The 27,246-nt window shown below is 46.2% G+C and overlaps 1 protein-coding gene across 2 annotated transcripts in view; it reads left to right on the top strand.

Annotated features, from left to right (window-relative positions):
- The first annotated feature begins 9,714 nt into the window (after positions 1–9,714).
- Positions 9,715–27,246, top strand: part of COL6A2 (collagen type VI alpha 2 chain) — a 43,336-nt gene continuing 25,804 nt past the window's right edge. Inside the window, exons 1-10 of one of the 2 annotated variants that reach the window (XM_019553864.1) lie at positions 9,715–9,937; positions 16,300–16,434; positions 18,678–19,276; positions 20,689–20,709; positions 22,404–22,469; positions 23,682–23,735; positions 23,850–23,894; positions 25,238–25,264; positions 26,034–26,060; positions 26,164–26,208. In XM_019553864.1, the coding sequence (XP_019409409.1) occupies positions 16,329–16,434; positions 18,678–19,276; positions 20,689–20,709; positions 22,404–22,469; positions 23,682–23,735; positions 23,850–23,894; positions 25,238–25,264; positions 26,034–26,060; positions 26,164–26,208 (990 nt within the window). In that variant the 5' untranslated portion in view covers positions 9,715–9,937; positions 16,300–16,328. The remainder of the gene's footprint in view (positions 9,938–16,299; positions 16,435–18,677; positions 19,277–20,688; positions 20,710–22,403; positions 22,470–23,681; positions 23,736–23,849; positions 23,895–25,237; positions 25,265–26,033; positions 26,061–26,163; positions 26,209–27,246) is intronic. The other variant, XM_019553863.1, reaches the window with a different exon arrangement.

The following is a 27,246-nucleotide window of genomic DNA, read 5'->3' as shown; positions in this document are numbered from 1 at the left end:
AGGTGAGTGGTGGGGTGTTGGGCACTGAAGAAGACTGGTGATGGCAGAAAGCAACCTCAAGCTCCACTGTGATTACCATCACCATCATTGAGGGAGAGCTGCAGATAACAACTTGTGCAGCTTCTTGAAAGCCACCAGCCTTGCCTCCCTTCCCACTTGAAAGCCCTGCTAGCCAAATCCCGCCCTCACTGGGGAAAAACACAGTGAGATCAGGATTAGGCCATGAATACAGCCAGTTGTAGGAGCCACGCTTATTCATTTTCAGCAAATCAAAAAAAAATCATCCTTTAGTTTTCAGGTCCTCTTAATAAAATAGGAGTCTAGAGTCACACAGCCAGTGAGAAGGAGGAGCTCTTCTCTTTTTCATGCCATAGCTCTGTTGTTTGAACACTCAGCTGGGCCATGGACCATCAGGGTTTGACTGCCTCTCTACCTGATCCCAGAAACACATTTGAATAGAGGTATCCCTCTAAGCATGAAGCTATTGACTGCTCTTGGACTACAGAGTGCTGTCTGTCATACTTATTGAAGCTGTTCAACCTTGTATGAAATAATTAATTGTTGATTGGACCAGAGAAGAGTTATGAACCTCAGTCTTCCTCATCCTAGGTGAATGACCTAACCATTGGCTTGTATGGCAAAAGGGGTCCTTACACAGCAGCTTCTTAGCCACTTGTTAATTAAATCCCAAAGGTTTGTAGAGATATCAAAACGCAAGATTTTGACATTGTTCTTCAAGTTCTTGTTCATTCAAAACTATTCACCGAATTTGACCTGAATTTCCATGTTGTGAAAAAATACTTAATTGTTTTGGTGAATAATCTCTTCCCCTGCTTGCTTGTTAGTTTTTCTCTCTGACGTAAGAACATCAACTCACAAGAACATCAAGTGCCATAGAATGAAACAGGAGTCCGCCAGTTTTTAAGTGATTTTTTCTTTGAATTCTAAATTTAAGCAAGATCAAGTTGAGAATCATCTCTGCATGAACACTGCGTGCCCCCAGAGGCTGGGGTGGCACGGTGACTGCCCGCAGGCGGCAGTGGGGGCATGACAGTGGCAAGTAGGGAGCTCCCACAGGCAGCCTTAGTGGTGTGAGAAGTGGGCTGAGCAGGGAGCTGCTGCAGGTGGCTGTGGTGGTATCGGTGGTGGGGGGTGGAGAGCACTGACTGGTGGTTGGCAACCACCAGCAGATGATGCCAGCAGCAGTGATGGCAGCCAGTAGTGACTGGGGACTGCCTGCCCATCAGCAGCGAGGGGGAGGGGATGGCAAGTGGTGACTGCCCACAGGCAGTGCCGGCAGCATTGGTGGTGTTTTTCACAGGGGATACACCACCAGTCTCAGGGGGAGCACTTGTAGACTCATGCATAGGCAAATGCAGAGCTGCATATTCTGGCTGTGTCCCGGCCCCTTCCTTTCTCTCACCATCCTTTCCATTTGTCCATGACTATTTTTATCAAAAATATTTAAGGGCAGGTGAAATACTCAGAGCCTATGGTCAGCAGAACCCTAGGATACTTCCCAGGGCTCCACTAAGGAACCCCTGACATCACAGTCCAAAATAGATTCTGGGGGTCATAGGCTGACCCTATATAAACTGTTATGACTGTACCTTGCCACTAGGTAGCACGGAGCATGTCTACACGTGCATTAAGGAGCTCTTCCTAATGCACATAGGCCAGTGGGGTCTATGCTGATGACGATTTACTCAGGTCCAGTGATGCAAAAATGATTAAGAAAGGTGAAAGTGCCAGGAGTCTGGATGATTACTTTAAACCTAATTTTAGTCTTACCGCTATAAGGTGAGGGAGAGGGGCAGTGATTAGACCTCTACTTTCTTACATTTTTCCAGGGAGATTCTAGGGTCTCCTGCACTACACAACCCCTCAGCTAGCATTACTTAGACTGTGAGCTCTTGAGGCAGGGACAATCTTTTCATCATGAAGTTACATGGTGCCTATAATATTCCATGTTGTGGACCCCCAGGAAAACCTCCATGGCATCTGGTGATCTCTAGACTACAATGAAGTCCTGGCCCATGACTGGGGCCTCTAGGCACTACAGCAATGAGAAAAATAAGAGAACAAGAAAACGAGATTATTATAATTGTATTAAAAACTCCAAGGCCAGTCAGTTTAGTTTACGAATGTATTTAAAATCCCTACTAGAAATATAGATGACAAAAGGGAAGAAATTTCTCTTCGCTACCTTTTTCTTCCATTCTTACACCCAAGAAATTCATTCTTAAAATAAGATTTACAGCAATCAGATACTGAAATACCTCCTACATGAGCTACTACACAAATGCACATTAGGCTGCCTTAATATGAGGTAATGAATGGGCACAGTTTTTAAGTGATACTTAATGCGCAGTAGCCTATTTTACTATATATTAGCATAATTGCACCGTTTTTTAAGTGATGCTTTAATGTGCTGTAAAATAGGCTACTGTGCATTAAAGCACACATGGAAACATGTCCATGGAGTAGGTAATAGCTTTTGACATTTTTAATTAATAGCTACCCTAGGTTAGGTTAAACAACACCTAAAGAGGTGTAACTTGTATTGATGGTGTTTTACCTTTGACTTTTACAGATATAATTCTGTATCAAAGTGGACATTATCCTTGTTTAGGGATCTTCATCATACATTCACTTTTTAATTTTTTTTTTAATGTAGACATAAATGTGCTGTCTATTCAGACCCTAAGAGTAGAATCTGGTCTATGTTGTTTAAACTGTGAACTATATACAGATTATAAAAAAACATAGTTGGATATTAGGATGGGAGAGGTAAATTCATGAGTCTAGCTAATATAGCTGTCTGGTTGAAAGATATATTATCTTTTTTTAATTCCTTTTTCAGAAAGTTTTTATTTAGCTCTTTATTTTAATTCAATTTTCACAAAAAAAATCCACATTTTTTAATTTTTCTTCATTTTTTGCCCTTTTCTCTCTTTCACTACTAAATGCCATATTTAACCTGGAGAGAGGCATGTATCGGTGACATTCAGATTCTTGTGACTTCATCTAGATTATTTCAAACACATTTAATTTCACACACAACGTGTTTAGATAAGAAAGTGGGGCCACCTTTTCTTGTCACCAGTAATCTGAGAGTTCACTTACTCCTCTCATGAACACTGCTTTCTCATTATATTTGTTCCCAAATATTCCATGTTGTGGACCACCAGGGAAATCTCCATGGCCCTTGGTGGTCCCTAGACCATAGTTTTAGCCCACTGTCTTGCATAAATATATGGAAAATAATTGGAAAATTATATGCCTGTGCTCTTTCTCCAGATGAGCCTTATATATCTTAGTGATGAGAGAATGATTCATCAGCAAATAAGGGTGGATAGTTTGTTGAATTTAAATACATGGCAGGGCACTAAGCCTGGAACACTCACAACAAAAAGGAAGCTGCAGATGCATAATAGGAAAAATGAAAAATAATGCATGCATTCATTTAAATATGAATATGACATAAATCCAGGCAGAGCTTCTCGTGTAAGAACTGTCTCATTGTGGGCACTTTGTCACAGGGTAAGAATAGATTGGGTTTGAAGGATGAATTGATCTCCCACCCCTAGGTTGCAAAATCAGTTCAGACTGTTGGGTGAGCAGGAGACAGGCCATGGGTGGGGAGCTTGCATTACCTCTCATCCTCTCCTATTCAATTTTGAATTAATGAATGACTCTTATTGATTCCAGTGGCAGTTGGAGCAGACCCTAATTCTGTCCCAGGTGTTTGTCATACATTAGATCAGTCTTTCACGATTATTGGAATCTGCCATGAATGCCTTGCTTATGACTTGTATGTTACTGTAACAAACTGTGGAGCTGTGCAGGCCAATGTAATTTTTGGATTTTTAAAGACATATTGAGTAGAAGTAAGGAGTTGGTGTTAGCTGTGTCTACAGCACTGGTGAGACCATTGCTGGCTGCTGTATATTACTGGAGGTTAACAAATTGGACAAGACTTAGGAAAGAGCTACAGGAATGATTCAGGATCTGGAAAAATCTACCCTACATAATGAGAGACTCAGAAAGTTCAATCTTTTCAGTCTGTCAAACAGAAGATTAGGAGATGACTTGATCACGGTCTGGAAGTACTAACACAAAGGAGTAATTCTGCTAGAAGACAACTCTGATATGTAGCAGAAAAAGTCAATGCCAAGTTATGTGTCTGGGACATAAAACTGGATTAATTCAGGGCTAGAAAAAAGGTGCCTGTTTTTTAAAAAGGGGGAAGGAGGGGGAATTGATCACTGGACCAACTTACCCTGGGACATATTTTTTTTGTCTGAAAAACTTAAAAGAGTTTTTCAATCAAAACTGAATGCGTATTTCTAAAGACTGTTGTTTGTATCTCAACTAGAGGGCATGGGCTTGATGCAAGTGTCTATAGGGAAAGGCTTGGGCCTGTGTCAAGCAAGTGGTTAGACCAGTTGAACAGAATTGCCTTAATTCTGCAAGGCTGTGAATCCATTAAAGCAGCTCTGTCAAGGGAAAGGGAATCCCCAGAGTGCAGCCTCATGACCAGTAACATGGTCCAAGGGAATGAGTTCTTTGCACATCTGGCAGGGCAGATGTAGCAATATGGGGCAATCTAGGGCACTTTCCACTGCCACAGTCTGAACCGTTCAAACATAATATTCCCATCAAGTAAAATGGAAAGCAATTAAAATAATGCACACAACACGGTTTCATTCGTCGTATGTATGTACCAAGTAATTGCCAATCAAAAATAATGGAGTGTTTACGTGCCCTCACCCCGCATTCACCCTTTGGGGCTGGCCATGTAAAAACTCCTTCCACCGCTGCCTCCTCCTCCAGTCTCTGATGTGGGGACTCCCTCCCCTCGCCCGTCTCTACTTCACAGCAGGGCTTCCCCCTGTCTCCCCTCCCTTCCTCCCTGCCACCTCCCCCTCCCTCCCAGCTGTCGTTGGGGCCAGGAGGCAGTAGGGCACTGCCACCGTGACCCCCCCCTTCCCCTCTCCTCCCCTTCCTGTTTCACTCCCTTCCTTCCTTACCTGCTGCCCAGCCCCAACAACAGCCGCAACCATGACCCCCACTTCGCCTCCCCTGTCCTGTGCCCACCCAGGCCCACTCAGCCTCCCTCCCTTCCTGCTGCCTTCCCACCCTGCCAGCTGTTGTCGGGACCCCTTGTCACTCCCCTTCTTCCCTATTTCCCCCCCTGCCGCTCAGCCCTAACAACAGCTGCCACTATGACCCCCGCTTCTCCTCCCTTTACCCCACTCCCCTCCCTCCCTGCCTGCCCACTGCTTCCCCCTCCCTGCCTGCTGTTCTGGGGGGCATCAAGGATGGGCAGCAGGAGGGTGCCACAACTGTGACCCCCCCCTTCAGCCTCAGGCAGCGAGGTATGGGGAAGCCCCACTGCTCGGGCAGCCAAGGCATGTTCGGCACCACCACAAACTTCCTGGCAGCAGCTCAAACTTGGGCCCGCGCAGCCAATCATTGCCCACCCTCTCAGTGGTGCATGCACAGTTGGCCAAAAGTGTTATGGACAGACAGACAAAGGCCTTTAATATATTAGGATATTAAGGGTACAATCTTCACTGTAGCTGCATACATATATAATGGAGATACAAAAGCAGATACTGTGGTTAATGGAACTAAAATAGCCATGTTTTCACCCAACTCAGGCACATGCTGTCTGGACATGATACCAGAGTATAGAAATATCTTTCTACAGCTGTTTGAATGAGTTAATTACTGCCACTGAGAGCCATTGCCAGTTAGTGTGCCTTGAGCTAATTAGCCTACCTGCAACACTACGTGGGTATGGTTACACTGCTGCTGGTTAAAGAAGCCACTATGTAGGGCAGTGCAGCATAGTTGAGGGCACCCCCTCTTGGCAAGACAAATTTGCCATGTAGGTGTGGCCTAGGAAACTCCAGGATTCTGGATTTAATGTGCATTAAGTGTGCACGTCTACATGTGCGCACACATAATGCACATTAAAAATGGCAAATTTAGGTGTGATTACTTAACGCGCATTCATGCACGAGTAGACACAACCCGGCACTAACATTAGTGCCAGGTCTGCCCAGCCACTAGGGGCACATGGCATTAACTTTAGTGCCAAGTCTCTGCACATATAGACACCTGCCAAAAATCACTAATGAAAATCCTACCATGTCATATCCCACCCTGCTTTTCACTCCACCTGCCCTAGAGCCCAATTCCTTTCCTTCATGAGGATATCAGGGGACTACGTTTGCCTTCTCAGCCACCCAGCCATGAAAATCTGAGCCCTGCAGCACATCCACCCTAGAATTTGCACAGAGGTACACTGTGTGTATAGAGGGGATGTCTACACCAGGCCCCTGTGCTGTTAGTGGACCTATTCTTGAGCACTTGCCACTCATTTGCTTCCACTCACAGCACTAAGCCTAGAAGTGAAGCCATGCTGGGGTGACTCCCGTGGCCATTCTATTTCAATCCTATTCAAAAACAGTCACTGGGGCACCAACAGAGAAGCTTCTCTGTATTCCCAGATTTGGCATCTCTAAGCAGGAGCAGGTAGGCAGGATGTACTAAGGTACACAGATGTGGCAGTACAGGCACACCTCTGCTGTCTTGACAAGACAATCTCTGTTCTTGGCTCGATCATGCCAGACACAAAGTCCAGTGCTTCCCATGAGCTGGGACCAGGAACTGCCTGAGGTTCTTACCGGCAGAGCTTCCTGCTCTTTGAAGCAGCCATGTTGGGTGCTGTTCTATGAGTCCACTGTAGTAAGACAGATAATCCACACCAAATACTGCTGCCTGCTTGGCACACTGAGTGGGTAATGTGACAGCATAATAAAGATGGTTACCACTTAGCCACACCCTGGACACTCCTCTGGTGATAGGTCATGTGAGTCCCTGAATGATGCAGCATTACACTAAGGATGGCAATGTGTTGTCCTCTGATTAACATCTGCCTGGTTCCAGGGCTGGTGAAAAGATGGGTGCAATGATACTGGCATGAGCTATGTTCAATGCACACATCCCTACACCCATCCCCATCTGCCAGGGCACCTCAACACCACCCTACCAGGCCCTTGTCCAAAGTTATATTGGAATTTGTACAAGATGGAAGTGCTGCATTCATTTCTTTCTATTGACCTAAGCCAACACTTGAGGGCAGAACTCCAGAGCTGGAAGATTGGTTCTCAAAAGCCCACTGTGCCCTTAATTCCCCACCCCACCAGGGTTTTAAATTCCTGCTGTGTTACTTGTTGTCTCCTGGGAGCTCAGCTTCATCTACCTTTCATATATAAAAACCAAACACTTAAAAACAGCAGTAAAAACAAACCAGTGTAGGTTACACTGGTATAGGTGTCACATATTAGCTGTTATCTCAAGTCAGCCACCTTCTCACAGCAAATAGACTACTTCATGCTTCCCTACTACCTGGTGGCAAGATACTGCAATTGGTATCCACCTGTGACATTTTCCCTGGGTCATGCATGCTCTTGATCCCCATGTACTTTCTATCCATGTGCAAAATCAATGTGAATGACACTGTGCTGCATGTGCCAGTCCTTACTGAGAAATCTTTGCATTGGGCAAACCCTGCTCTTTGATACCAACAGGTTGGCCTTGTAAACATTCTCCCTCTATCTTTGTGCAGGAAAATGGGAAGCTAAACCAGGCTAAGCACTCTGCTCACTTATGTAAGCAAGCTACGCACCCATAGGGAACATATCCTAACTGTGAATTGTCAGAAGGGTTATACTCTTTCCTGGCTTCTGACATGCCCCTCTCTATCCCTTTCCTTCTCCAAAACATTCTGCATTCTGAGAGCTAGCTAGCATATGCAGAAACTGAGCTGGGGATGTCTAGAACAGTGGTTCTCAACTGTCTTAGACTCAATGCACCCTTGTTAGACTCAAGGCAGCCCCTGGAGAATGCCAGCTCTTAGCTTTCACTTGTTCCTTGACTGCAGAAAAATATTAGAGCAATTCTTCTGTTGCAAACAACTCAGGAAAGGCACAACGGGTCAGAATTTTTTTGATGCTGTCAGTTCCTATTTGAAGCCTCTGGGTTATCTTGTCAGTCATGTCCAGGTGTTTCCACATGTAACAGTGCTAATATCATGTGGCACTCTGTAGCAGGGCACTGGGTTGTGCTTGCTCCTTTAATGGACCTAGTAGCCTGAAAGAGTGCTTGCAGGTGGTGCAGGGAGCAAATGAGAGTCTCATCTGACTTGACCAGGGCCCAGAGCTGCTTAGGAAGTCTCTCCCTGGCAGCCACAAGATGAGGAGCTCTGGGCAGGAGGGCTCCTGATGGGACTGGAATTTATATAAACAACTCTGCAGGCCTGGAAGCAGAGGCAAGTCCCCTGGGCAGAGAAGGACTGAGTTTTGTAGGCAAGTGGCCTTTATTTTATTTTGAACCCACAGGGGGTCCTGGGGAGGACCCAGGGAAGGGCCCAGAATGGACCAGAGGGTCCCTGAGCCCAGAGAAGGGGTGGTACGTGGGACCAGGGGTCTGGAAGCTTGGAGAAGGGGCAGCATGCAACTCGGCAACATGAGAGAGAGAGAACACCTGTGAGGCTTGGGCCGTGGTGTAGGGAAGGTGCAGAGCTGTGCAAGGGGCCCTTAAGGCATCTGGTGCCTGGCAGAGGTACAGACAGGCTGAGAGGGCCTGCTTGCCTTGGGGTACAAGACTGGGACTGAGGGGACACCAGAGAGGCCCAGGGGGGATCAACACAGGCTCAGGCTCATGCAGAACCCACAGGCAGCCTCCCTTTTGTGTAACCTTCATTAAAAGCATGGCATAGTAGGTGAGATTCAAGGGAAGGGCTACCCCCATGGCCACGGGCTTCCTACACACTCTTAAAAGGATCTTATGGCACCCACACCTTGGTTAAAAATCGGTGGTCTAGGAGATGACCAGCTATAGATGGAGCTCATACCCAGGTGGATAGGGCTGTAGCAGACACATCCTTGGCAGACTGGGCATAGAGCCTCTGCAGTACACTTTGAGCAGTTGGCCCAGCCTTATATATAACTGAAAGTAACCCCAGACGGGAGAAATCCTGGTATGACAGCTCAAGTAGTTCGAAAAAGCTGGAACCAGACAGAGGATTATGCCCAACAATTCCCTTGCTTGTGCAATAATATGTAACTTCCCTAGGGCTTTTGAGTGCTAGAAGGACCATGCCAGGGTGTTTGCCCCACCCTGTGTTTCATTGGGCTGAACTGAACATAACTCAGCGATGTGAATTAAGAGCCTGTTGAGAGGAGGGTGGCACAATCTGTGGTGGGGTGTCTCTGGGATCCCTGACTCATTGGTGAATGGGTGAAGGCTGCAGGAGGCAGAAATCCACGGCCTTTCTGTTTTAAATGTTCCGGCTTGTGTGAGTTACTCCACCCAAGGCACGTTATAAACAGGAGAAACAGTTAAAGGAAGAGTGTGGCACAAATCTGCAGGGCAGCCATTCCAGCCACCAAGAGAGGCCCCTGGGCATGGAAAATAACATTTCTCTTCCGGCTTGTTAAAAAAATTCCTCTAACTGCAACAGCACCCCACCCTGTCCAGCAGCGTCCAGGAGAGGATTGCAGTTGGAGGAGTCCCAGTCTTAGATTGGTGGGAATTGGTGGATCCACAGCGACTCCCTGTGGATGTCTGGGGTAATAGCACCTTTTAGCTATGTCCCTGACACAAGCTCGAAGGAGGAGAATTATAAAAATAGACAGTTTGCTTTTTGCCAGAGAACAGAGGCTCTCGGCTGGAGAAGCCTCTGCCACTCCCAACCGATCTGTTCTCTTTATTAAAATTACACCCCAAGAACTCTAAAAAAAAGCCCTCCAGCTCTTCCATTTGAAGATGCAGAAGTACTATTGAGACTAAACGATTCTAAGAAGTCCTTTTTCCTGACTTTAAGTGTTTTGGAAGAAACTTTGATGAACTTGTTTTTCAGGTAGGCAGAGACTCTTGCGTCTCCATTTAATGGCACTATAAACTTTCCTGCTTGTCCTGAGGAGCCTTTAGAAGGGAACCGGGAATCTAATCTTTTAATACTCTTTGTGCCTGTGCATGTAACGCATTTATCGCCACTTTCTGGGGACTCTTGATATAAGATGTGGGTCTGGGAGCCATTCCAGGTATATTGCTTTGCTTTAAGTTTTTTGATAGCTTGACCATTTATATGTGTGCAGCTGTTTTGAGCAACAAACTCTTGGAATTGAACTGTTCATTTGTCCTCTTTCTGAAGGAAAGATCTTTAGAGGAGAGGATGCGTTTTTCTACTCCTTGCAAGAACCAAGGATAATTCAGTCCCTTCTAGATATGCTAGTTAATATGTACTGGGGCCAGATTGAAGTGCTGGTGTAACACCATTGAATTCTGTGGAGTTACATAAGGATTAAATTTGGTCCACAATGTATAGCAGTAATAGAATTTTTTCCCTTTTTTTTTCTTTTTTTTCCTTTTTCTTCCCCTTGCTAAGAAGCTGGAGAGTCATTGGCTCCATAAGCTACTCTCTGCCTCAAAGACATTTGGGTTCAGGAAATTTTTCTTTTATGCCACTCCACACCTGGGTTTTTTGTTTCTGTTGCATTTCAGTACTAAAAACTTGTCTGTCTTCTGTGAAGTAAAACAACCTGGTTCAGACAGTGTTGAAGTGCTAGAGGACATGCCCCTTACTTTATAAGGATGGATGTTTCTCAAATAGCATATGCTGGCTTCATGCATGCTGCTTTAGCTTTATAAACTGAAGAGTGTTTTGTTTTGGGCTCCCTTATATTGCCATTCCAAGGAGTGTTTCAGCCTCGGCTGCTTTAATGTGAAAGTTGTGATATTATGCCGTGTCAGTGGTGTATGTCGTCCACTAGAAGAAGTGCAGTTTCTACACAGGTAGGAATGACACCCAGGACAGGGTTGTGCCTCAGAGTTGTTAAAATGCCATTCCCTTGACTTTGGCCTCTCCTTCAGATACTCTTAGTGCCAATTTAAGTTCGGTGGCATCTGCATATGGAGAAGCTGGGCTTCCTGCAGTTAACAGGAAGTTTTACAAGGGTGAAGAACCTCTAGCTGAGTGTGCAGGTAGAGCTCTCAGTAGAGTCAGTGACAAACACTTGTGTGCAAGGAACAAGTCTAGTCTGCATGCATATGAGGCAGAAGATAGGTATTTGCATGTGCATTCATTCCAAATAGAAGACAGCTTCTTTCCAGTTTTATTTTACTGGATCTTCCTAAAAAGATCTTCCTTCGTGTCTTAGTGAGAACTAGAGCAGAATGCCAGCTGTCTACCTGACTGGAACTGCCCACAGGCATCATGTTTATACCCCATGGACCAGTAACCCATAGCCATTTCAATAAAAACCATGGTCCTGGGTGGATCTTGGAGCAGGGATGTGGAGTTTAAACTGTATGCTGTGCTTGCCGTCATCAGTATTATTATTTTGTAGAGTGGTTTGAAACACATCTGGTGGCCTGCAACTTCTGTGCAGGGCTAGCTTCAGCTCTCAGTCACATAAGTTTCCTGTAAGTCTGGGAAGGAAGTGGTCAGCTATGCTTGGAGTGTTCCAGATAAGCCAGATGGTCAGGCATCCTGTCAGGTTTTTAGGCATGTCAGGGTGTGATGGGGGGTTTCATTCCACCGGTGAGATAATGAACCTCAGTGCTAGGGGGGCCCTGACTGTATGTGCGAGCTCTTAGGGGCTGAGGCTTCTTCTGCTGGGTCAGGGATCTGAAGGCTGGTATGGATCTGTGATGTTCATAGCAGAGTATCCTTCTGGACTTTGATCAAAGGGCATGATCCTCTTCCACTGTGTGGTTATTGCCATGTTTCACTGGATTTTTTCCCCTCTTATCAGTCTGTCTCCCCAATATTTAAGGAAAGAGCAAGTCACTTACAAGCCTATTATACTAGTCCAAGGAATTCAGGGTAGGAAAAGGCATCTTCCAGTCTGTCTGGAAGGACATAGCCTAGAATGTACTGCCAGACCACTATCACTGCAGGGCCATGCTCTGCCTACTGTGTGATACTTTAGGCAAACAATAAGGGGATGTTTGTACCTGGCTTCACAGCCAAGGTTGTTGGTATTGGCACAGGGAACATAGTACATTGCACGTCTGGGTTCAGGGGCCATGTGCCCTTTAGTTTCTGCAAAGAACTTATGGCTTGAGATGGGGGCCTAAGTCTCCTGAATAGGGAGGATGTCACAGTATAGTCTCTTGTGCCTTTAGAATCTGGTCAGCAGACATGAATCCACTGCTGGAGACTCTTGGAGATGCTCTCTGGTTTTATCCTGTCTGTCTTCCATCTCACAGGGAGGAGGAGGTATCATTCATTTAGGCCCAAACATTGAAAGAATGGAACATAGGGAATTTGAGGGGGTTGGAGCCTCCTCCATCATTCCCTTCGGAATGAGGTGAGCATCACAGTCAAGCCCAAGCAATCAAAAAATGTGACCTAGGCTTCTAAAATCATGAGTCCCCAATGTTGCATTCAATTCATTTGCCCTCTAGTTTACTTGCTTTCCAGTTTTCATGCACTGTAACCACATGAAAGCTGCTTCATCTAACAGGCCCTCTCTTCTTTAATGAAAGCTGAGATTTTGTTGAAATCACTTGACTCCAGGAGCTGACACTTTAAGGACAATGACCAATATTGTGAGGCATTTAATAATAGTGCAAGAATTTTCAACATAGAAGGGACAATGGACTATGTATCAGGGCCTACCCAAAACCTTGTGGATCTCTGGGACCAATGGGGAGAAGAAAAAGGCTCCCACCCTCAAGTCCTACCCCATTCACTGACAGCAGAAGTGCTCTGGCAGTCACACCAGCAGAGATTCCTTTACACAGGAGGGGAAGTGGAATTCCAAGCATTAGGACCTTCTCTAAAAAGTCTGTGTGATAAGAGCGGGAGGTCAGTCTGTTTTCCCCACGCCCAGTCCCTGCTCCCTCCCCCATCCATATGACCTAATTCCTTCCTCTCCTTCCGGTGAGGTTGCTAGCTCATCAGAGACCCCTCCAGGGAATATGGGGTGGAAAGGAGAGCATGAGATGGTGGCGAGTAGTTCAGCAACTGTCCCTTAGGTATATGGATCTGGGGAGCAGGCTACCTCCCCGGAAGGCTAGGGGAAAACTGGTAAAATGGTGAGAGAGTAGTATTGCCAGTAGTGAGGAATGTTGTGCAGTAAGTTGATGGGAGAGGGGAGTTTGTGCAGTGAAATATGAAGGGATAGGCATGCGTGCAATGAAACAACATAGGGATCATACTGTATACAATTAAATGAGATGGAAGGAGGAGGTTGCAGTGAAATGTGGCGGCGGAGGTTCATGTGCAGTGGGACTGTAGAAGAGGACAGTGAAATGGAGTATGAATGCACCAACGTGGTGCTTAGTTTGATGTAGCACAGAGGTGTGGGACTGGGGGCAAGGGGAGCATGTCTGGAGTGTGCCTTAGTGCATTAGGCAGCTCTGCATAGGTAGTAGCTCTCCTCCACTCATCAGGTAGTACAGTGGTTCTCAACCTCGTTAGTCTCAAGGCACCCTTGGAAAATGCTAGTCATAGCTTTTACTTGTTTCATATCTATGGAAAAATAATAGGGTGATGCTTTTATTGCAAAGGACTAAGAAAGACCACAACAGGTCAGAATGTTTTCGGCACTATGGAATCCATGTCCCTTGGGCACGTGGACCTGGGGAGCAGCCTACCATCCCAGGGGAAAACTGGTGAGATGGTGAGAGAGTGGCATTGCCAGCAGTGGGGAATGATGTGCAGTAAGATGATGGGGATACTTTCAGCCTACATGCTTCTGTCCCCACCTGATTTCCAGGGTCTGGGGGCTCCATCTTTCCCTTTTGAACTCTCTTGTGAATCATGTGTAGGTGCTTGCACGCCTAACAATGGTAATATTGTGCAGCACCTCGTGGCACCCTTAAAAAGATCTCACAGCACCCAAGGGTGCTGCAGCACCTGTTTAAAAATCATTGAGAATCAGCCTAGTGCTGACCTGCCTGTGGAGGACAGGTATCCTCAGCCCCAGTTATAGGTAATGCTGGAGTGCCTGTGTGAATGTCAGGAGGAAAGATAGTAATTAAACATTTGGATCCTGTGGCTGCTGGGCTGGACTTTATACCCAGGTCTCTGGCACTAGCAAGAGCTCCTGAGTCTGGCAAAGAGAGGTAGGCTGAGATGGGATGCCATTTGGGCCACAAAGCTGCTCTTCCCCCCTCAGCTCTGGACAGGATGGCTAAGGAAAGAGAAGGTTGTGGTGGAGGAATACAGGAGCCCAAGACATGGATATGTCCCTACTTTGACCCCAGATGTCCCAAGTGAGCTAGAACCACTCTTTATCTCCTCTGTACTTCCCCCCTTGTCTGAGGCAGAGAGACCCATGCCAGTCTGTCGTGAGGGCTGCCACAAGCCCACATTCAGTCTCTCTGTAAAGAACTTTAAAGTCAAAAGAAATTAGGCTGGAATTAGGCCAGGTCCTTGAAAGCAAATCTGAGTGTCCCACTTAAGGCACTTTTCAATGAAGGCCAGATTGTCAAAGGACAGAAGCTCAGCTGTATCTCAAAACCAGGCCCCTTTGGGGCTCAGGCTCAGTGATACTTTTGCCCTCGGTGCTTCTGTCCCTACCAGAGCTGCAGGGCCTGGGGGCTCTTCATTCCCTTTTTCAGATCCCATCCCGAGCACTGGTTCCTCTCAGGGTTGATGGTAGGCAGCCTGTTGTTTATTAAGGGTCCTGGTTGCTTTGAACATCTCTGGTACTGAGATATGGTAGCACTTCAGGGAGCAGGCCATTGCCAGATGAAACTGCAGTTTACAACACTCCCCAGTAAACTGTCCTGGAGCTGTCCATTAGGTGCCAGAAGTACCTCTGCCCCCACAGAGGAGAGGGCTCCAGTTACATAGGGGCAGCTCTGAACTATCCTTATTCTTCATAGCATTACTCCTTCCAACTCAGCAGAGACAGCTGGGGGCAAGCTCTCCCCCACCCCACCCTGCCAACCACTCCAGTCTTGTTCTGGAGGAGGCAGGAGCTGCAACCACAACAAATAGAGGTTCAAAACTGAGGAAGTAGACATCATTCCTTATGGTGTTTTTCTGGTACGGTTCTGGAGAATCAAAGGTGTGAAAGAGATGGGAGAGTAAATTCTCCCACCTCATTCACATCTTTGTGGTTTGGACTCAGGCCACCATCTCATTATGTATATGCCACATACAGCTTGTCCTTACCACCTTTGGATGCACTGAACTGGTAACCGAGAAATTAATAGTTACTCCTTGACCTAGCTGGGTCACTGAGACCCTCCTGAAAAGGCAAGCATAATTGCCTTCCTGTTCTTTGATGTTCAGATTTGATTGTACTTTGTCTTGGAAACAAACATTCATACCTTGATGGCGTTAGGACCATGTAAAATCTCTCTGGTTGCAAGAAGTCTTCAGAGTGGGCAAATGCCTTTACTGCCTTTTGAATCATCCTACTCTTACACTAAGTGCAGCTATGTGCACAACTGGACTGCAGAGAGCAAACCATGCTTTTTATTGCAAAGGCTTAATTTCCCATTTCTGACCCACCTGAGGTGTTTTTAATTGGTTCTGGGTGAAAAGTCATGTGTTCTTTGAAACTGGACTTCACGGTAAAGGCTGAAGAGCTGGGTGGGAGTTGAGGATTACAGAATGCTTAGCCTATCATTAATGGTGTTCATCAGAGACCTACAAAGCACTTCATAGACTTTAGTCCATGCTCACAGTGCCTTTCAGGAAGGCATTATAATCCTGATTTACAGGTGAGGAAACAAGGGTGCACAAGTCAAGTGGCTGGTATAAGGCCAAACCATGGATCTGAGGCCCATCTCACTTCCATCTGTGTGAGCCAGAGGCAAGCTCATTGGAACCTCTGGAGTACAAACAGTGTGAGATTGGAGCTGAGCCCCATGAGTCAGGGGAGGCAGTCCTAACATCCTCGTACCCACTCACTGGCTCTGTCCACTAGATCCCTCCCCTGTATCACAGGGTAGAGAAGCCATCACCCATCTTACATAAACTAAAGCCAGTTTCTGTAAAAAACACTTTTGGTTAAAAAAAAAAAACAAAAAAAACCCCTTTAAACTTAGTTGTCTAGGTTCACCTGATTTAGAGTCCCCAGAATACACTGCCTTCCTGCATCGAAGCAATGGAGAGGATGATGGATGTCTGAAAGTGGTGTCATGCTTCAGACTGGGCAGAGAGAAAAGGAAGTATGTGGTATACTTTTCCCTTGTTCTGTGAAGCCCAGACTGAGGCAATGTATGAATAACAGATTTGCTTTTGTTCTCCTGCAGAAAGCTACGTGTGAGGCAGACTTCCTGAGATGTTCCGACCAGGCTTATTCGCTGTTCTTCTTTGTATGGTGCCGATTCCCCTTCAGGCTCAAAATCAAATTGACGCCTTGGATTATAGGCCTACCACCTGTGTAGGTATGAGCCCACACACTTGCGTTTCTCTCCCTCTTTCCTCTATTCAGCACTTCTAACCAGGGACTTCTGCCCCATCGCTCTAGCCCTGCCAGGGTAGGGGTGGAGGAACACGACAGTGGGGCCCAGCTGTGACACAGGTGCATGCAGTGGAAAGCAACTGCCCACTGGGGCATTGTTGTAGTGACCACCAGGGCTCCTCTGCCTCCTCCTCTTCTGCTTAGGAATTATGCTGCCATGGTAGGGAAGAGGGTGGCTGCCGCAGCACTCTACTGATGCTATGACTAACATGCTCAGCCAGGACCCTGTGGACATAGGTATCCATGTGCCCACTGGGCTAGTCTGGGCCATGGAAGGGAGAGGAGGGGGCTGTGCTGGGAAACTTGAGGCAGGCACCCAGCAGCCTGAAGATCCAGGGGTCAAAAAAACCCACACAGAAAAAAAATGGGGTGGTACACATGGAGGCAATGCACACCACCCAAAGCCAGAGCCTCGCTGGCTGGAGCCATGCTCTGGCTGCTGCAGGAGCAACATGGCTGCAGCTTCTCCAGCCCCCAGGACCCTAGGTAAGACTGCTGGGGCCAACACAGTTGCTGGCTCCGGCTTCTCCTACCCCACCCAAGGTAACCTGCCACACGCCAGAGGGCACATCGCACAGGCATTCCCCAGGGACAACTATCAGCAATACATCCAATGACTTGGATGAAGGTGTAGAAAGCACTCTGTCCAAATTTGCTGATGATACCAAATTATGGGGTAAAGTTAATACACCAGAGGATAGGGAACAAATCCAGGTGGATCTGGACAGTGGGCAGAACAGAATAGGATGTAGTTTAATAAGGATCAGTGCAAGATGCTGCACCTAGGGAGAAGGAATCACCAGCATGCTTACAGGCTGGGGGATGCCCTTCTCAGCAGTACAGCAAGGGAAAGGGATCTTGGAGTTACTGTTGACTCCAAGATGAACATGAGTCATCAATGTGATAAAGTGATCAGTAAAGCCAACCACACTTTATCATGCATTAGCATGCATGACAAACAGGTCCAGGGAGGTGACACTTCCCCTTTACGTGGCACACGTCAGACCGCAGTTGGAGTACTGCATCCAGTTTTGGGCACCGCCCTTCAAGAGGGATGTGAACAACTTTGAGAAGGTTCAGAGGAAGGCCATTTGTATGGTTGGGGACCTGTGGGCAAAGCCCTACGAGGAGAAATTGAAGACCCTGGATCTCTTCAGCCTCCACAAGAGAAGGTTGAGAGGGGATCTTGTAGCCTGCTACAAATTAATGAAGGGAGGGGGGTAGCTAGGAATAGGGGATGTCTGTTTAGGGAGCCTCTGTTTACCAAGGCAGCCCTTGGAGTCACTAGGAATGACAGCCACAAACTGACAGAGAGCAGATTTAGGTTAGACATCAGGAAGAACTTTAAGTTAGGGGTCACCAAAATCTGAAATGAGCTTCCAAGGGAGTTGGTGTTCTCCACTACCTTGGGGGGTCTTTAAGAGGAGGCTAGACAAGCACCTGGCTGGGATCATTGGACCCCAGTGCTCTTTCCTGCCCAGGGCAGGAGGTCGGACTCAATGATCTACTGAGATCTCTTCCAACCCTAACATCTATGAATCTATGAACATGTCCTGCTGCTAGTTCTCCCTGGGGAACCAAACATCCATGCTTGTCTTGACATGACCCAGGAGGTCATCTAATCCAAACTCTGGCTCAAAGCAGGATCATCCCCGACTAAACCATCCTTTCACAAGCATTTATTTAATCTATTCTTAAAACTGCAGAACCTGTCCCAAATGACTACCATGCGCAATGCCCCAAAACACCAAGACCACCCTTACTTGTCTTTGGTAAAGCAGGGGGATGAGGGCACTGTCAATGTCCTGCAGTTCAAAGGGCAAGAAGTATATTTTTAAAAGAAGAGCTGGGGATGGGGAAGATATTTTCAGTGAAATGCTAACTGCCTCCTGATATTTCTTGAAATGGGGGCTTGTTAAATTATCCTTAAAACTGATTAGGGCTAGGAAACTTTACTGGCTGTGATAAATCCAAAGGATTCATGAAAGAACCCATACTCAGTAACCACTGCCAACAGCCCTCACCCATAAGTTCATCCGGGAATCTTGAGTTTTGTGCTGAAGCTGCCTGTGTGCTCTCATTGAATGCCCTGTGTGGCTTGTTCCTGACTAGAATAAATACTTGGTCCGTCATCTCCTGACACATGCTGAATTATTGCCTCCACAGGTAAAACAGATTGTCCCATCAATGTGTACTTTGTCATCGACACCTCAGAGAGCATTGCCCTGCAGACTGTGCCCATCCAGAGCTTGGTGGATCACATGAAGGAGTTCATTCCTGAATTCATCAGTCAGCTTGAGAATGAGGTCTACCAGGGCCAGGTGTCCATGACATGGCAGTTTGGGGGTCTCCACTACTCAGATGTGGTGGAAATCTACAGCCCCTTAACCAGCAGCAAGGACACATATATCAACAAGCTGAGAGGCATTAGCTATATTGGCAGGGGCACCTTCACGGACTGTGCCATCTCCAACATGACAGACCAGATCATGAAACACACGCCCCATGAAGTCAACTTTGCCGTGGTCATTACAGATGGCCATGTCACTGGGAGCCCCTGTGGAGGCATGAAGATGCAAGCTGATTTGGCACGAAGTAAAGGGATCAAGCTCTTTGCTGTGGCCCCCAGCCAACTAATCTTTGAGCCAGGACTCCAAGAGATCGCCAACACACCCTATGAGCTGTATCGCAATAACTATGCCACTACGAAGAAAGATGCCCTGGAAGTTAATGATGAAACCATTAAAAAGATAATCAAAGTCATGGTAAATGGTGTTAACTCAGACCAGTATCACCTCTCAGACCAGTATCGCTTCTTTCTCTCACCTCTCAGCTCATGTATGTAGAAACCTAAATCAATTTAGAACTCTATTTTTATTAACTCTTGGCCAAAAATATTAAGATCATAAATGCTTTGTTGTTTCCAAATATTATTTAAAAAAAAACTTCCTTCAACAATTTATTGGAGAAATGGAATGTGGAGTCCAATCCTGAAAAGACTTAGGCATGTGATTAACATCAAGCTTGTGAGTCAGTCCAGATGAAATCAGAGAGGAAGACTGGCTCAATGGTTAAGGTCCTTGGGAGTTAAGGTCCTGTTTTAAAATACACTTCCCAAGTAACCTTGAGCAAGTCCCTCAAGGAGAGCCGTACCCCAGTTCCCATGCGTACAATGGAGATGAGATCACTGCACTGATGAATAGTGGTATTGTGAGGTGCTGAAATACCAGAGTGACAGAGTTAGTAGCATCAAGAGACCGTATGAAAAAAGCCAAACCACAGTAAAAAAGTCACTTTTATTTCTAGCCATTACAAAAAGGGGTAAGGATTTTTCCTTTCATTGTTACTCATGAAAAACACAAATTCAAGACTTCACAAGAGCTATCAGTACCAGGTCACATATAGCTGAGATTCACCAAACATTTGTCCCAAGCAGTACTATAGCAAGGGCAGTGCCATGGGTGCTCTGGCACTAGGTGCCCTCACACAGTGGGTACCAAATCAAACAGAAGTTATATTATGTAGTAAAGCATAGTGGGGTACTCTGCACATGAACTACACCAGGAGCCAGAATGGTCCCCAGACTTAGCTTTGTGCACTATGAGTCATCACTTACAGTGGGATGACTCTTGGTGCCCATGATGCATGTGCATATGTCTTTGCAGGCCTGAACCTACATTCCCAATTAAAGCAGGCAAGTCTAGCTCCAGTGTGTATCCCATATGGTTTAAAATGTGTCACTGCAAATATGACTTGAGACTTCAATGACAGAGCAAGTCAGCACTTCTTCTTTTCTTTACAGGGGATGTTTTTGCAGGGGCTGCCTCTTTCTAAGAGATTTGCAAGCTACAGCCATGCTTCTACAAACTGTTCCATGCCAACAGACCCCACCCCACACAGAGGCCTGGGCCCACACAAAAATGCATTCAAAATTGGGACCACTGTTGGTCCCAACCTTTATATCAGAGAGCATGGTAATCTATGTGCCTTCTCTCACACCTGTGGGTGCAAGTCCCTGTTAATGGATTGCTTTGTACCTCAGATTGAAAACCATTTGGCTGCTCTCCTTTTCTGGAGAACAATTTATAGCTCCCAGCAGAGAAAATAGGTACATTGCTCTCCCTGACTTAGTACCCAGACACCTTATTGATTTTATTCCCTCTTTCTTTCATTGCAGAAACATGAAGCCTATTCAGAGGTAAGTTAACAAGTGCATGCCTTTTCTACGCAATAAAGATCAGAGTTTGCTTGCTACAATGAAATCAGGTTGTCATATAAATAAATGGCCTGAACTCTGCACTGGGTAAAATGCAGCTGGACCCCAGCATCCCTCAGGAACTTGGTGTACAGCCTGGTAGTTACAGTGATATCTCAGGCCCTTCGCTTCCAGTCCCTCTTTTCTGTGTAGCCTTACAAGTCATTAACAAGGAGCTGCTATGTTCCACCCAAGGCAGCTACATGATATACTAGGTGAGTGGTTTCTGTCTGTGTGATAATTTGTTAAGTGTTTGGGCCCCTTCAGGATGTATGGATATGTTCTTCCCTAAGAAATTAGGTTTTTAAAAAGAACAGTAGCAGACTGGAGGGACCAGCAGTCTATGGGTTCCAGCATCCCAAGTCCACCATCAAACAGATGCACAAACCCTCTTAGCAAGAGGCCTTTTTTTTTCAATTGTAGTGGTTTATCTTATACAGCTGCTCTTCAGAATTAAATAACTTCCTGAGCTGAAGCAGAAACAGCAGAAGCAAGGTTTTCTGCTGTGCTATTAATTCAGTCCTTTTAAGAACAGACACTTTTGGGGTCTAATCTCATTGGGATGGGGGCCTATTTTGGGAGCACCCTTCACTGGTCAGTGGTTTCTATGCCTTCCATTTATTAGTGCTAAGGCATCTTTGGAACAGACCTGTGGCCACATTCATGTCATAGAATACCACAGCTAAAATTGCACACTCGTAGCATGGAGATCAGAAATCGGAGATGTTTTTTCCAGTAACCAATGACATTATAGTCCCCTCCAATATTTCAATGTATGTCATTTTTGACTTCTGGCCTCTAGGGGATGGTGTGTGCTTGGTCTCAATTTTTCATGAAGAACACTAGATGAGACCCATAGCCACAAATATCTTAGTTTGGCTGTTTCCATCTAGCAGACGGTAGCAGCACACACAGATGACAGTCACTGACAACTGGTACTACATTTTCAGTTGACCTGTTTTCCAAGCCAGTAGAGAAGTTGCAAACTTTTTGAAAGCATGCTATAGACCTGCAAAGGGAATTAAACAGCATCCTGTACTTTAGAGACAAAGCAGGGCAGTTTAAGAAGAATTGGGCCCCTCCAGGACATGCAAACCCTGCAGAGAGACCTCAGAATCCCTGTCATGGTCTCTCAGGCTTAAATGTAAATGGTGTGCGTTTCCCGTGACTTTGGACCCAGGAGGGGCTGCCTGCTTTTCTTCAGTTTCCAGGTGGGCTTTTCCCAGTACACTCAGTGTTAACCTAATTCTGATCCCACCAGGGCCCACAGGAGTTTTACCACTGAGATCAACAGGAGCAAGCCCAAGATATATTCAGCACTTGCGGACACCCTATCTTGCAGGTGTTTTCATGTTTGGAACCCAAAGTTGTAGGAAACCCACAGGAAGCAAAATTCATCAGGGGCAGGGTCCTGGTCTGAAGCACCAAGCTGAATATGCCAGGCAGGGTGCCAGGATGCCCAGGGGGGTTACCAAGCCTCCAGACAGCAGTAGCCTCAGCCTTCACTCCAGTGATTACAAGAGAGGTATCAGAACCTCCTGACTGAGCATAAGGCTTACTGCTGCCCCAGGTCCCCCACAAGCCACCGTATGTCTGTTTTCCTGGAGTTTCATCTCATTTCATTTGGTTTATTTCAGTGCTACAAGTTGAAGTGCCTGGAGATTCAAGGCCCTGAGGGTCCCAAAGGGTATCGGGGACAGAAGGTAAGTTGTACAGACCTGCTGAGGGAGGGGGTCATGTTTGTGCCCTTTTTTGATGCCAGGAGATCCGTGAGGTCCTCTCAGTTGCACCAAGCTCCAGCATGAAGATGCCTTGCTGGGAAATGGCTTCCAGACCTTCAGGCTGGATTAACCCTTTAGTGGGCCCTAGGCAAACAAACTTATGGGTCCCTACTTTTTTCACTCAATAATTATAATATGTAAAATAAGCACAATTGGGCCCTTTCTTCATTCAGGGCCCTAGGCATGTGCCTAGTTTGCCTATGCATTAATCCACGCCTGCAGGCCTGTACCTCAGCACTGGGAAGGAAACCCACAAGACTGCCGATGTGACACACCAAACCCAGGGTGTGCTTTGTGCTCTGATGTCAGCCCCTGGTGCCAGAATGGAGATCTCTATCTGACACCCTTGCCAAAGTCAATGCACAAACTGGGAGGCAGAGAAGCAAGTTGACTTCAGCTATGTCAATACTTCCAGTGTCCCAAAGCCAGCAAAATCTTAGGTTTGTTTTTTCAAGGACAAAGGGAGAAGGGCAAAGGTTTCCCAGGCCCTCCCCATTCCCAATAACACCTTCCCCAGGCTCCAGACTCCCTTAACACCCCCACAGACTGCTCTACACACTGCTCCAACTGCCTTCCTGCAAGATATCCCACTGACCATTCCTCCCTAGCCTGGGCTGTCTCAATCACCCTTGCCTCTTCCTCTAGCCCCAGCTGCCCCTGTCTTCTTCCACTTTCTGTGGTGTATGGGAAATAGGACCTCATTTCCCCTCACCATACACATATGTGGATTGCAACTGCCCCAGATCTCCTGGGAAGCCAGTAATTCAGTCTCTGCAGCAAGACACATCACCTCTGCCACCACGGCACATTTTCCCTGGGACAGATAATATCATATGGTAACTGGAAACTGCATTGCAGACTTGGGGACATGTCCCGCTCCCTTCAGAACCTTCACAAAAGAAATACAGGGATAAAGTAGAGTTTTGCTTCAACCACCAAGTCCATATTACGCTCTGTCCCTTACTGTGTCCACCTTCAGCCCACATCCCTGGTACTGGGCATAGTCCATACAGCATCTCAGTCTGCCAAGGCTGCAGTCCACCCAGACTCAGGTAGGGACTGCTTAGTACACAAGTTGTCCTTTTCTTACAATGAGTGAAAAGCACTAACCTTATTTGTCTGGTTTGTTTTTAGGGTGCCAAGGGGAACATGGGTGAACCAGGTGTGCCTGGTCTCAAAGGACGACAGGTGCGTCATGTAAACTCCTCCTCCTGCTTGCTGGTTAACAGACCTCTTATCATGTTAGCTGGGATGTACCCTGTACTGACATTGTATTAATTCTCTGTATCTTCTGTTTTTAAGGGAGACCCTGGTATTGAAGGTCCCATTGGATACCCTGGCCCCAAGGTAAAGATCCCTGCACACCCTGGCTGAACACTCTGCCTCCATTACCTTTCTGATTCAGCCGAATTCTTCCCTTTCGGTATTGCATGTGTGTGTGGATACATAAATGGTAGTCTGAAACTCACACAAAAGCACAGCTAGGCCACTGGGTGGGGGCTCTCAGTCTTTCCCAAAGCCTGCTAGAATTAACAGGAAGAAGATTCTTTTCAATAGATCTGTCTTTTGGAAAGCACACCTCTATTGCAACATCATGTCAGCTAGGTGTGAAATATTATTGTAATAAATGTTCCTTCCAGCTGTGTCCATCTGCCACAGCAAACATTTCTTCTCTTTGAACTGTCATAGCCCACCATGATAGGTCCAGGGGCACACCATTGTCAAGCAGATACTTGCATTTTGCACTTGTTCCTAAGGTAGCCAGACCCCATCTCAGACTGGGCTAAGTAGATTGGAAGCATCACACTTCAGTAAGCCTAAAAGCTGGGAAGCTGATGCAGCATCCATGAAGCACAAAAGGCATGAGGTGCCTGGGTACCCCATTGGGCTCAGTATGACCTCCAAGGGTGGCCCCAAGGAAAGGGCAGTGCAGGAACCCCCACCTGGAGAGCTCTATTTCATATCAGTCCAAATCATGGTAAAACACCAGTGAGGCTGAGAGTCCCCATTCCACTGGGCAGCATTGCTTGTCCATTTGTTTGAGTGAACCTGCATGTCCCTGGGGCACATAGAGAGGAAACAATCCTCCATGGGAGCTGGAACTAAACACTGAGCAGACTTGTCCTGGAGAAGTGTATGAGCACTTTGCAGGAGATCCACTCTGGTTCTCCATCCTACTGTGTCCTATCTCATTCTCCAAGCCGTATTCTTCTGCCGAAGTAAATGTGCAGGACCTCAGTCACTGCCCTTTCTGCATGCTGTATAGCCAGTGCTTTCACAGTTGTATGTGTGGGTCCACACCTAGGCTCCTAAATCCCATAGCTTCATTTTCTTCATTTCTAATACTATCATTGAGGTCAATAGCAATGGTGAAAATCAGGCCACCTGGTTCAGGCAGTTCCATATGCATGTAGGAGATAATTTTAGGCATCCATTGTGAAGAATATCAGCCTAGGTTCCATCCAGGTCTATCCACTTTTTATGCCTAGTTATGTCAAGATGCTGCCACTGCACAGATTGGTCAGGAGCTGCATGCTTTTACCTAGTTCCCTTCTCACTTCCCTGTCTCATTTTCTGGTATTTTTCTGCCTGAGCTCACTGTCTGTCACCTGCCTATGCTTCTTCCAGCCCACCAGTCTACAAGTGTTAATGCAATGGTTTTCTTGTTTTCTCTTTTTGTCTTGCTCTAGGGTGTTACTGGTATGAAAGGAGAAAAGGTAAGAAAAAGCCTATAAATACTGTTCTTGGAGCACAGTGTAGTGGGTCATCTTTGAATTTGAATTAGGGCTTGCTGATACAATACATTAAGAAATGGTTGTGGGAATAATAATAGTAACAGAAACATGAGAAGTAATTTTCTGCACACATTTGTTCTTATTTGTTTGTGTTTGTCTCAGCTGCATTTGTGGGCCTGTCCCATTCATTTTCCTGAAATACATCTGTAGTCTAACTTTACTACTTGTTAAGCAATTGTTTAGCTCACATGACAGACTATTTCTCAAATGTGAACTTGGGCTGCATTAGTTGAAATTCAGATATGCTTCAGTTGCATTATTTGAAATTCAGATATGTTGATTACTTACATTATCCAATTTAGAAGTAGAACTGCCTACATGCGTTTTATGTACCTGGCCAGCTATTGAGCTGATAGTGTAGTTCCAACAAAGTAAAGCCGAGGATCTGTTCTGTGAAATACAACTTAAACTTCAAACAGCAAATCCTCACAACATATTATATTTCATAATCCACCACATAATATATTTAATGCGGCCTTCTAAGGGAGAAAGGAACAGTGAAGATATCGAAAGATTTCCAGTAAAGAAGAAATCTGAGAATTTCATGTTCTATTCACAAACATTTCAGGGACAGGAGATTTGAGTGGTCAGACACACCCATATCCTCAGTCATGATGCAGGGAGGGTGATCATAGCTATGATCACTGCAATGTAGACAGAACTGATTGACTCTTGTCCCTTTTCTCCACAGGGTGAAATTGGAGCTGATGGCCGAAGGGTAAGGAAGGACTTTTGTGATTCACTTTCTCCCAGCATTGATCCTGTGAAAGTCTCCTGTGAAAGTAAAATACTTATTTTTCTTTTTTTCCCCTTGACCCCAGGGAGCCTTGGGTTTGGCAGGGCGGAACGGCACAGATGGACAGAAGGTAAGGCCACTCTGTGGATTAATATGGCCATTCTAGTTCTCTGTTCCTTTTTGTGGGGCCTTTAACAGTAGGACTTTTTAAGTGCCTTGGAGGAGCAGCTGCCAAAGGAAATTAAAAATAGCAGATAATTGTTTCAAGGGGGTCATTCCGAATTAATTCACAGTCCCTCACTTCACCCAGGCACTGTCACTTCTCATCCCATCAAGACCAGCTTTTCAAGGCCTTCCCACACCCTTTCCTGCTGTAGTCTCTCTGCTCTCATAGTTTATAGTTTCATAGTTTCATAGAAGTTAGGGTTGGAAGGGACCTATTAGATCATTGAGTCCGACCCCCAGCCCTGGGCAGGAATGAGTGCTGGGTCAGATAACCCAAGCCATGTGTTTGTTCAGTCTCCTTTTAAACACCTCCAAGGAAGGGGACAGCACCACCTCCCTTGGAAGCTTATTCCATATTTTGGCAACTCTCACTGTAAAGAAGTTTTTCCTGAAGTCCAATCTGAATTTGCTCTCTTCCAGTTTGTAGCCATTATTTCTAATTACCCTGACAGGCACCCTGGTAAACATTGTATTCCCTTTTCCATGCTGCCCCCTCTCCTCCCCACCACCCCAGCCTCCTGCTGAATTTGTAGGCGGCCACAAGATCACCTCTCAGCCTCCTCCTGAGGAGGCTGAAGAGGTTCAGGTCCCCCAATCAGTCCACATAGGGTTTTTTCTGTATGCCTTTAACCAGGTGAGTGAACCCCCTCTAAACCCTCTCCAGGCCATCCACAACCCTCCTGAAGTGCAGTGCCCAAAACTGGACGCAGTACTCCAGCTGTGGCCTGATCAGTGCTGCATAGAGGGGAAGTGTCAGCTCCCTAGACCTGTTTGTGATGCACCTACTTATGCAAGAAAGGGTGCAGCTAGCTTTACTTATTACCTCCTCACACTGGTGACTCATTCATTTTGGAGTCAAGTGTGACTCTGAGATCCCTTTCCCCAGCTGTACTATTTAGAGTGGTACCGCCCAGGCTTAGGGACAGACATTCAAAAAGCCTGA

Source organism: Crocodylus porosus, unplaced genomic scaffold (assembly GCF_001723895.1).
Source record: "Crocodylus porosus isolate Cpor-Errol unplaced genomic scaffold, CroPor_comp1, whole genome shotgun sequence".
NCBI classification, from domain to species: domain Eukaryota; kingdom Metazoa; phylum Chordata; order Crocodylia; family Crocodylidae; genus Crocodylus; species Crocodylus porosus.
The sequence above is the reverse complement of the archived record's forward strand: the minus strand, read 5'-3'. Positions and strand labels throughout refer to the sequence as shown.